The following is a 12,089-nucleotide window of genomic DNA, read 5'->3' on the forward strand; positions in this document are numbered from 1 at the left end:
AACAAACGGTGTTGGGAAAATTGGACAGCCACATGCAGAAGAATGGAACTGGACAATTTCCTCACACCACACACAAAAATAGACTCAAAATGGTTGAAAGACTTAAATCTGAGACAGGAGTCCATCAAAATCTTCAAGGAGAACACAGGCAGCAATCTCTTTGACCTCAGCCACAGCGGCTTCTTCCTAGAAACATCACCAAAGGCAAAGGAAGCAAGGGCAAAAATGAACTATTGGGACTTCATCAAGATAAAAACTTTTGCACAGCAAAAGAAACAGTCAACAAAACCAAAAGACAACCGACAGAATGGGAGAAGATGTTTGCAAATGACATATCGGATAAAGGGTTAGTATCCAAAATCTATAGAGAACTTATCAAACTCAACACCTAAAGAACAAATGATCCAGTCAAGAAATGGGCAGAAGACATGAACAGACATTTTTGCAAAGAAGACATCCAAATGGCCAACAGACACATGAAAAAGTGCTCAACATCGCTTGGCATCAGGGAAATCCAAATCAAACCTCAATGAGATAACCACCATGCACCAGTCAGAATGGCTAAAATTAATAAGTCGGGAGATGACAAATGTTGGTGGGGATGCAGAAAAAGGGGAACCCTCCTACACTGTTGGTGGGAATGCAAGCTGGTGTAGCCACTCTGGAAAACAGAATGGAGGTTCCTCAAAAAGTTGAAAATAGAGCTACCCTATGACTCAGCAATTGCACTACTGGGTATTTACCCCAAAGATACAAATGTAGCGATCTGAAGGGGTACGTGCACCTTGATGTTTATAGCAGCAATGTCCACAATAACCAAACTATGGAAAGAGCCAAGATGTCCATTGACAGATGAATGGATAAAGAAGATGTGGTACATATATGCAATGGAATATTAGGCAGCCATCAAAAGGAATGAAATCTTGCCATTTGCAACGATGTGGTTGGAACTGGAGGGTATTATGCTGAGCGAAATAAGTCAATCAGAGAAAGACATGTATCATATGGTCTCACTGATATGAGGAATTCTTAATCTCAGGAAACAAACTGAGGGTTGCTGGAGTGGTGGGGGGAGGGACAGATGGGGCAGCTGGGTGATAGACATTGGGGAGGGTATGTGCTATGGTGAGCGCTGTGAATTTGTAAAACTGTTGAATCACAGACCTGTACCTCTGTAACAAATAATACATTACATGTTAAAAAAAAAGAAGATAGTAGGAAGGGAGAAATGAAGAGGGGGAAATCGGTGGGGGAGACGAACCATGAGAGACTATGGACTCTGAGAAACAAACTGAGGGCTCTAGAGGGGAGGGCAATGGGGGATGGGTTAGCCTGGTGATGGGTATTAAAGAGGGCATGTACTGAATGGAGCACTGGGTGTTATATGCAAACAATGAATCATGGAACACTACATCAAAAACTAATGATGTAATGTATGGTGATTAACATAACATAATAAAATAAAACAAAAACAAAAACAAAAACAAAAACAAAAAAGTGTCCCCATGAATCTGTTTCCCAGATTGCAGTTTACATCAGCCTTCAAACATTTAAAATGATGGAAAGTAAACATCATAAAATGGTCTAAAATTATACTGAATCTATAAGAAGTATCCTTCATGGTGTAATATGTAATAGATACCCTTTCATAGTACTATCATTTTTGTGCTAAGGTTAAACATTAAATATACTTTTTGGTGAAATTTTACTATTAATAAATAATTTTCTTGGGGAAGGACATTTAAAACTGAAAAGAAAATGACAAAATAATTTTCAAATCAGAAGATAGATTGAAAAAAATGTAAGGGAGCTATAAGATTAAATGAAAGTAGCCATATAACATGAAAGAAAGCTGCCTCCAAACAGTTTATTTTTAGTTTTACCCAGATAAAGATTTTAATTAGAACTAATTTCACTAAAAGTTGAAACTATTAAAATTATTTTGAACACTTGCATAGCACCATTATTAGTAAAGTACAGAATTCTATATGTTGTCTGATTCAGCCTGATAGAATTTCAAATTAAAAAAAAGCTTAGGGGCGCCTGGGTGGCTCAGTCGTTAAGCGTCTGCCTTCGGCTCAGGTCCTGATCCCAGGACCCTGGGATCGAGCCCCACATCCGGCTCCCTGCTCCGCGGGGAAGCTTGCTTCTTCCTCTCCTACTCCCCCTGCTTGTGTTCCCTATCTCGCTATGTCTCTGTCAAATAAATAAATAAAATATTAAAAAAAAAAAAAGCTTATACTATAAATAGAGAGGATTTTGTGCTTCATAAAAATAATATCTGAGAAGTAGAAAACATTTCCATATTAATCAAGAAAATTATTTAATTGATACTTAGGAGAGTAAAGTTTAAAAATATTAATACATATTAGACTATTATTCAAATCAACTCAGTGGCAATTTCAAAGTAAATGTCACTTTGTCCTGAGAACTTAATTTTATTTTTATTTTATTTTTTAAAGATTTTATTTATTTATTTATTTGAGAGAGAGTGAGAGCGAGAGCGAGAGCAAGAGAGAGAGAGAGAGAGAGAGAGAGAGACAGAGCACGACCAGGGGGAAGGGCAGAGGGAGAAGCAGGCTCCCTGCTGAGCAGGGAGCCCAATGCACGGCTCGATCCCAGGACCCTGGGATCATGACCAGAGCAGAAGGCAGACACTTAACTGACTGAGCCACACACACACCCCTTAATTTTACTTTTAAAAATGTAAATATGGGTTGATGAATGTTCATCTCCACTATCTTGGTAGGAGATTTGGCTTCCCTTGAGAAATACTCATTCTTTACTTAGTGATGAATCCCCATGGGCCTCTGACTTTCAAGGCATGTACCCTTACATACTTCCTTCCAGTGATTCTATTTCAGAGATAGTAGTATATTTCTGGATGGCAGAACCAAGTTATTCATTTCTTTTAGAATGTAGCAATAAGCAAATTGCAACACCATTAACCAGATGGATGATCATCTAATACAGAGCATAAACCAAAGGAACAGCTTGAGTATTGGTAGCTAAGCTCTTCAACAGGGGATACTAATACCACATGGACAGCCAATTTCTCTACCGGCAGGAAAGCCATTGTGGCTGCAGGATTCTTCTCAAGACTCTGTACTGGTAATCTCTATTATTTCATTGGAGTTAATCCAAAAGATGAAATCCATTACCTGTCAAAGCTCTAAGAGTTGAGAGTTCAACACTGGCTAAAAAAATAGATAACAATACTGGTAACTAAATAAGCAAAGAGTTCTTAAGAGATAGCACTGTAAACTTTTATATTTTCATATTAGTTATCATATGTCTCAACTTGAATAGGTATACATTAAGACACATATACTGGAGAAGAGAAGTTGAAAAGTTTTTACTTTTTAGTGGTAGTGATTTGCCACTTATAAAAGCTTAGTGATGACCACGAGGAAGAGCTCACTTAGAGCTCAGTAGGTGGACTAAGAGGAGTTATGTAGAGTTCCCATAAAATTCCAGCATTACTTCATAATAGATTTATAAGAAAAGTATAGACAGGGAAGAAAACATATACAAGGCAGTAGAAGTTCTTCAAAATAGTTGATATTTGATGTAAATAAAATGCTCAATTAGAAAAACAATTTTTTATATCCTGAGGTTAGGTCCACTTGAGAAAATAGTTGTAAAATAAACAATATGTTTTTTTCTCTCAAAAATTCTGTTGAGTCCAATAGAACTTATTAAAAACTGGAAGTAAACTTTTCCCATATATTTGTGAAAGTATAGTTGTAGTAAAATTGGAAGAAGGTTCTACTTATGTATATTTTCTAAACTTCAAAGGGACTCAAAATATGCTTTTGTATCTTTTTTCTTTGCTTCCTAAGAGCACTGAAATTTAAATATATGTGGTCATTATTTTACATCAATATTTCTGTAAATTTGTAACTGAGAGCCTGGCATTTTTAGTGATAATGTTTGTCAACGCAACTTGGTAAAATTTAAACCCTGAAAATATAATGATTCAGAAAAATTTCCTTGTTCTTAGAATAAAGTTATTGAGCTATCCATTATTTTACATTATACACATGTACTTAAAATTGGTTATATAAAATAAATTATGCAAGTGTGTGTTTTTAAATCTGAAATTAAGAGTCTATTCAAATTTTGCTCTTATTAGAATGTTAGAAAAAACATATTTTCTAAAATGATATAGTTTGTTCTCTACAAAATTCAAAAATCAAAATATTTATTTTATGTCCAGTATATGGAAATGGCCAATTCCAAATGTCTCTTTGGCATAATCAATTTAATTCATTAGATAGAAATGCTAAACTACAAAATTCTATGGGGTCCCATAGACCCTATAAAGGTGCCCTTCACTCACCACTAAAATATAACTGCCTTTGAAATAAAACAGCTATAATATACTTTGCTGCTATCACCATGCACTAGAGATTTTAGCCAAGGAAATGAGAGCCATTTTTAAGTATTTCTACCTGCAGTCTACTGACAATTTTAAAATTCTGTATAACATCATGAAGCAGTCAATGGATATTCAAGATATCACACACACAAAGCTCATGTGCCTATAGCAAAAATGTGTTTTTCCTACTGGAGAGCAAACACTTTTACAGTCAATATTTCATTCAAGATCATATGGAAGCATCCTGCTTACTGAGACATCTAGGTATCATTCATTACCAGCTTTCTTTATTGGCTTGGTGAAATGCAATTGACATACAAATAAATTGCACATGTTTAAAATGTCAATTTAAATATATTCTACATATTTTTACTCCTGTGAAACCACCTGCAATCTCAAGAAAATGAATATATAATGCCCACCACCTGTGGAAGTTTCCTTGTGCCACTAAGTAATCCCTCATTCCTATTTCCATTCCACCCCACCCTTGACCTCAGGCAATCACTGATCAGCTTTCTGTCACTATGGATTAGTTTTAGTTTCCTGTAATTTTATATAAATGGAATAAAACAGTATGTATTCTTCTTTTTGTCTGGCTTCTTTCACTCGGCATAATTATTTGAGATACATTCATGCTGTAGTGTGTTATAATAATTCATTTTTTGCATGAATATATCACAATATATTTATCCATTTACCTGTTGATAGAAACTTTAGTTATGTCTGTTTTGGGCTATTATAAGTAATAGTGCTATGAACATCCATATACAAGGCTTTGTACAGCATATGCTTCTATTTCTGTTGGGTAAATGCTGAGGAGTGGAATGACTGCTTTATATGGCAGATATATCTTTAACTTTTAAAGAACCTGCCAAAATGCTTTCTAAAATGGTTGTGCCATTTTACATTTCCATGATCAGTGTGAGAAAGTTACAGTTCTTCCACATCTGCATTGACACTTGGTAGGATCAGCTATTTTAATTTTAAACATTCTAACAGGTGCATATTCATATCTCCTCGGGGTAAAATTAGCATTTCCCTTAAAAAATGTTGTTTCATATATTTTGTCCATTTTTTGTTTGTCATTCAGGAAGGATGGTAAAGTTGGTCCAGTTTCCTCTATCTTGGCCAGAAATGGAAGTCCCCACTAGCAGAGAATTTTACAGGTTAAAAACAAAAGAAAGGAAGAAAAAAGAAAGTGCAAGCCAAACAATCAATATGAGATGATAATATTAAACATTAGGTGATGCTACTCTTGAACTAAAAAAAAAATTACAAAAAATGAGAAACATAAACTCTATAAATAATCAGCTCTATAAATTAATTTTGTTTTCCATGATAGATATTATTCTATGTATGGATTGATTTGGAATCAAACTTTGGAATATGGGGATTGTATGATATACATACACTTTGTTCAACTTTGATTATATTTTCTTCTCTATCATATCAATGATATTCTTCTTTGGTCCACTCCAGTTACAATGTGATCAGATTTTGTGCTGGGAGGCACTGAAAATTAAACCTGAGTTTCAAGACAGCAGACACGGTTCTGGTCACTGATATCTCTCTATTACTTAACATGCTGCCTGATACAGAATATATCAGGGTTCTCCAGAGAAATAGAACCAATATACAGATCTATCAAAAGAGATTTATTATGATGTATTGGCCCACATGATTATGGAGGCTGAGAAGTCCCACAATAGATCTGCAAGTATAGCTCAGGAAAGTCAGTAGTATAGTCCAGTCCAAACCGGAAGGCCTGGGACAGGGGAGCCAATGGTGTAAGTCTCAGTCTGAATCCAAAAGCCTGAGAATCAGGAACACCAATATCCAAGGGCACAAGGAGATGGATGACCCAGATCAAGCAGAGAGATTAAATTTGCCTTTCCTCCACCTTTCTGTTCTTTAACCCTCAAAGGATTGGATGAGGCTACCCATATTGTGGAGGACAATCCACTTTACTCAGTCTACCAATTTGAATGTTATTATCTCACAGAAACATTTTCACAGACATGCCGAGAAATAATGTTTGACCAACTATGTGGGATCCCATAACCCAGTCAAGTTGACACATGAAGTTGACTATCAGACACCACAAATAGTACATGAAGGATTAAGATAGTGAAATCATATGTTAAGTAGATATTCTAATAGTAGTTTTAAAATAACTTAATTCAGTGTCACTGATGTTTATTATAATTAGCAATATTTAAAAAAAAATTCCAAGACATGTAATTTTCTTGGGCAGGTCTACTAGTCTACATAGCTCCAGCCCGACAGCGACTGTGGTGCCCAGGGCCCCTGAACGAACGGAGGACCAGGCTGGGAGGCGGCAGTGCGGCCACGCCCTGAGTAAGGCAAAAGAATGAAAGAAGTAGATAATCTCGAAAGTATAAAAGAAGAATGGGTTTGTGAAACAGGGTCTGACAACCAACCTCTTAGTGACGATCGACAAAGAAATTGTGAATATTTTGTTGACAGCCTTTTTGAGGAAGCTGAGAAGGTTGGTGCCAAATGCATGTCTCCCACTGAACAGAAGAAACAGGTCGATGTAAGTATAAAATTATGGAAAAATGGATTCACAGGCAATGATGATTTCAGAAGTTACTCTGATGGTGCAAGTCAGCAGTTTCTGAACTCCATCAAAAAAGGGGAATTACCTTTGGAATTACAGGGAATTTTTGATAAAGAGGAGGTGGATGTTAAAGTTGAAGACAAAAAAAATGAAGTGTGTATGTCAACGAAGCCTGTGTTCCAGCCCTTCCCAGGACAGGGTCGCAGGCTGGGAAGTGCCACACCAAAAATTGTTTCTAAGGCAAAGAGGATCGAAGTTGAGAATAAAAATAATTTGTCTTTTGTTTAAACAATCTGGAACCCATCACTAATGTACAGATCTGGTTAGCCAATGGAAAAAGTATTGTCCAGAAATTTAACATTTCTCATAGAGAGAGACACAGTGAGAGAGGGAACACAAGCAGGGAGAGTGGAGGAGGGACCGCTGAGCGGGGAGCCTGATGCGGGGCTCAATCCCAGGACCCTGGGACCATGACCTGAGCCAAAGGCAGACGCTTGGGCACTGAGCCACCCCGGCGCCCCAAGAAGCATATATTTAAATGGTGCCTTCGAATGTTCTTCTGTGACCCAAATTCCTTTTAAATGGGAGGAAGTCAAGCTAAACAGGTGGGGAATGGAAGAGGGGATTTGTTATTCCAATCTAAGATTGTTCCTTTTTAGGGAAATAAAATATTTTAATCTCTAAAAAAAAAACAACAACTTCTTTTGAAATTAAACAGCCGATGTTCCATTTTAAATAGTCCCATAAATTTTTAACAGGGAGTATTTTGTACCAGCATTTTAATACAGGACGAAACAAACATAAGACAAAGCATAACCCATTAAAAGTAGTAGCCACATAAAATTAATCATGTCTAATCATACTCTGAAAGAGAAAAGGGAATAATATTCTAATTTGCAATTATTTTCAAATATTAAATTTGGTGATTTTTAGCAGCAAGGATTAGGGTAGTTTCTTTCTGGGGTAGTTGTTTTTTTTAATGGATTTCTTAACCACTTGGTGTAAAGTATGTTGTAAATGGAGCATGATATTTTTTGGAAGTCCATCAAGGTATTCAATCTTTTTTATTTAAGCATGTTTTATTTTTGTAAAACGTATATTAAACATGGTATTTCAACAAAAAAGGCAATAATCTCATTGATGATTGTGATCATCAGAGTAAATTCTGGAAAATATTCTAACAAGTAAAATATTAAAGATTAGTGAGGTCAATACTATCTGACAATGGAATCTCTATTTCACGCACATGCTGAAATTGTTTTCTGTTTTACATAGAGAGTACAAATCTTTTTCTTAAATTCTTTATTATACGTATTCAACAATGCCAATCAGTTTATAGAATGGAATGGAGACCAAAAAGGGAAATAATGGGAAGAATTCACTAAATTTCCTGAATTCATGAAGCGAACAAAACATAGGTACAAGTCACTGGGGAAATATTTCTATTTGTGTGCAAGTGTGAGGAGTGGGGAAGCCAAAACCTTGAGGAAAAAAAAAACCAAACTCTTTCTGTTTCCTACAGTTGAAAACTTAAAACATCATGGGGTACGTATTCAAGTCCTATTAGGGACCTGTTTTCAATTAGTTCCATTAGTGCATTAGGGAAATTTGAGGAGAACACATAGGGTTTGCAGTCATAAACCAGTGGTAATTTTGGATACTGAGAGAGACACGTCTGTGAGCCTTTATAAATATGAATAGAAGCCATCCCTGAAGTTATATGTAAAAGTGTGGTTTGCATATAAAATAAATAGCATCACTTAACTGACATCTTCCAAGAGTTGTCAAGTCTGCAAGACCTGATGATCTCTATCAGTGAAGATTGTCTTTGAAGAGAGTTTTGATTAATAAATTAATATTGAAATAAGAAGACTAAATAAAAGAAAACAACATCTTGGAACAGACAGAAATGAGGCAAAGTCAGTGTAGGACTCACAGTTCATAAAATTATGAACCAGACTCATGTAATTAGATTGGATCCATCCAGAATCCAGGACAATCTCCCCCATCTTAAGGTCTATACCCTACATCACACCTGTAAATTCCCTTAGCCATATTTTGCAAAAGTCTCTCACTGCTCTGCAGGATAAAATGGGGAAATGATTAGCTTGCTTTGAGTGGATAATGATTGTATTTTTTTTTTTTCTGCTCTAGAAAGAATAATGATTTTCCCTTCAAGATGTATGGGTCCTAACCTCTGAAACCTGTTACTATGTTACCTTATAAGGCATAAGGGAATTTACAGGTGTGATTTAAGGTATAGACCTTGAGATGGGGAGATTATCTTGGATTATCTGGATGGATCCGATCTAATTACATGAGTCCTTAAAAAGGGAGGACCTTTCCCAACTATGGTAAGAAGGAGATGTGACTATGAAGTAATGGTCAGAGAAATACCATCTTGCTGGCTTTGAAGATGGAGAAAGGAGCCCATGACTGAGGGCATGCAGGCAGCCTCTAGAGGCTGGAAAAGGTAAGGAAATGGCTTCCCTACCAGAACCTTCAGAAAGAAACACATGTCTGTTAACAACTTGATTTTAGCTCAGTGAGACCCAGGTTATATTTCTGACCTAAGCAAAGGTAAGATAATAAATTCATTGTTGTAAGCCACCAAATTTGTAATAATCTATTATGGCAGTAACAGTATACTAATACAGTTCTTTATAGAGTTATGTAAACTAATGGTATAATAAACTACCTTGAATCATTATTATGTATGAATTCAGACTTTCTCAACTAAAACTGACATTGTCTTTTTAAATATAGGAGCGTAATAAGTATTAGAGAATAATCAAAGCTACATATCTGTGCTATTAAGGTCCTAACGGACCACTAACTCTCAAGGGTAAAAGTTTGTATGTCACACAATCTGTTTTCTATGGCAGCTAAACAAATCACCACAAATGCATGGAGTAAAACAAAATCCACTTATTATCTATAATTTTTATGGGCAAAAGTCCAGGAATAGCATGGCTTCACTGGGTCTATGCTTAGAATCTTAAACAAGGGGGAAATCAGGGTGTCCACAGGCCAGTTTTCGTGGGGTTCCTGGGGCGAGTTTCTTGCTGGCTGTCCCTCTGAGCTTCTAGAAACCACCCACGCTGTGTTGCACTTGCAACCTCCTCCCATCTCTGAAGAGTCGGTACTGATGATCAGGTCCCTCTCGTGCTTTGAATGACTCCTGTATCTTCCATTGTCTCATGTCTGCCTTTCTGTCTCCCTTTTGCACTTTTAAAGGCCCATATGGTTACACTGGGCAAACCCACATAATCTAGGGTACTGTCACCAACGTCTGTGACCTTCTTTCCGTGTGCAGAGTTCCTTTGCTACATAACATGACATATTCTCAGGTTCCAGGGATTAGGGCGTGGGCATCTTTGCAGGGATGGGAGGGGAGACTATTCTGCTTACCACACACGGTTTATGAAATGGATTTTAAATCACCTTACTTTTGTTTAGGCATCCATAAGCACGGAAGCAGAAGTCAGCAGCCAATTCCGTTATACTAACAGCTTGCTGTACTGATGAACAAAGAAGAAAATAATGTCGCATTAACAATCAGATCACCCGGAAACTGAGGTAATAGTGCATGTGTATCAGCACAGCTCTGCTATTTATAGTGTCTTTTCAGCCTGTTAGTATTCGGAGAATCAGAGATCCAAACTTTGCTTTGTTGACTCTTTTATCAGTACTATCTAAAAGCTTCATATACTACTCAATGACACTTATAGGGCTATGTACAAGGTTATAGGATATAATCTTACTTGTTGCTGCTCTGTTCTGTAGAATGTTAGAAGTAGAAACAGAAAGATAGATAATCAGGGCGCCTGGGTGGCTCAGTCATTAAGCATCTGCCTTCGGCTCAGGTCATGGTCCCAGGGTCCTGGGATCAAGTCCCACATCGGGCTCCCTGCTCAGCGGGAAGCCTGCTCCTCCCTCTCCCACTCCCTCTGCTTGTGAGAGAGGGAACTCTCTCACTGTGTCTCTCTCTATCAAATAAATAAATAAATAAATAAAATCTTTAAAAAAAGAAAAAAGAAAAACAGATAATCAATAACACTTGGTGGATATTTGAGGGATAATGACATGCAATTTTTTTTTTTTTAATGTCAAGGATTACTTAACATTTGAAAAGGAAAATCTCTGATAACAATATTTTGGAAAAGTAGTTGTCACTGTTCATTAAAGGAGTACTTTATTTTTTTTTTTAAAGATTTTATTTATTTATTTGAGAGAGAGGAGCAGAGAGAGGGAGAGAGCATGAGCAGGGTGGAGGGGCAGAGGGAGAGGAAGAAGCAGACTCCCCGCTGAGCAGGGAGCCCTATGCAGGGCTAGATCACAGGACCCTGGGATCATGACCTAAGCCAAAGGCAGATGCTTAACCGACTGAGCCATCCCATCCAGGTGCCCCTAAAGAAATTCTTTATTAAATGCACAGATTTAAAGTAAAGTCTGTTTAAAGTAAAGTTTGAAATAGCTTAACATTGAAGCTGTCTTGTTTATAATAATAAGGACAGAAAAATACAGTGATGCCTGTTTAGAAAAGCAACCCAATTAAAAAATATTTTTGCCTAATACTCTGGCTGTTTTCTGTCTTTGGCTTCTATAATTATAGAAAGTTTCATTTTGAATATTGGTGATTTTTTAAATTATTCTGATAATACAACAATGAACAGTTTGTCTTTTCCAAGAAGCCAAATTTCTAAAATGCAGGGGACACAAGTTGGTACATATGTGTGATGTTTATCTGTTCATTTTGTACAAAATGGAGTTCTGGGTCATATTAAATTCCAAATCATCTTCCTCTTGCCTACATCTCAGAATGACCTTGCCGTGCTCCCAAAGCAGTCTGCACCCATTGCAATCACTCAAAGTGAGCATTTGCATCTCTACTCCCATTTAATTTTAGTGTTCAGTGCTGGTCTGACATCCTTACACCAGTACAGTTTTGAATAGGCAAAGTGTTGTGTTGGTTGATGACATATCTAGGGTTACTATGCATTACAAAATAATTGGCATAGATTCTGAATTGCTATTTTTTGGCTCAAAGATGCAGAGACATTTGCATTTAGAGAATATATATTCGAGACTGAAACTGTAATAACTCATTAAGACCGTGTTCACCAT

The 12,089-nt window shown here is 36.7% G+C and overlaps 1 protein-coding gene across 1 annotated transcript; it reads left to right on the forward strand.

Moving 5' to 3' along the window:
- Window positions 1–6,647: 6,647 nt before the first annotated feature.
- LOC118018867 (UBX domain-containing protein 2A-like) lies at window positions 6,648–7,327 on the forward strand (the record flags this gene model as incomplete). The annotated part of the gene is given in 2 exon segments (XM_035017678.1): window positions 6,648–7,242; window positions 7,245–7,327. Coding segments are annotated over 2 exon segments (573 nt in total), but the record flags the coding sequence as incomplete, so codon positions are not given.
- Window positions 7,328–12,089: the final 4,762 nt, after the last annotated feature.

This window comes from Mirounga leonina, unplaced genomic scaffold (assembly GCF_011800145.1).
Source record: "Mirounga leonina isolate KUSES-001 unplaced genomic scaffold, KU_Mleo_1.0 Mir_172, whole genome shotgun sequence".
Taxonomy (NCBI): Eukaryota; Metazoa; Chordata; class Mammalia; order Carnivora; family Phocidae; genus Mirounga; species Mirounga leonina.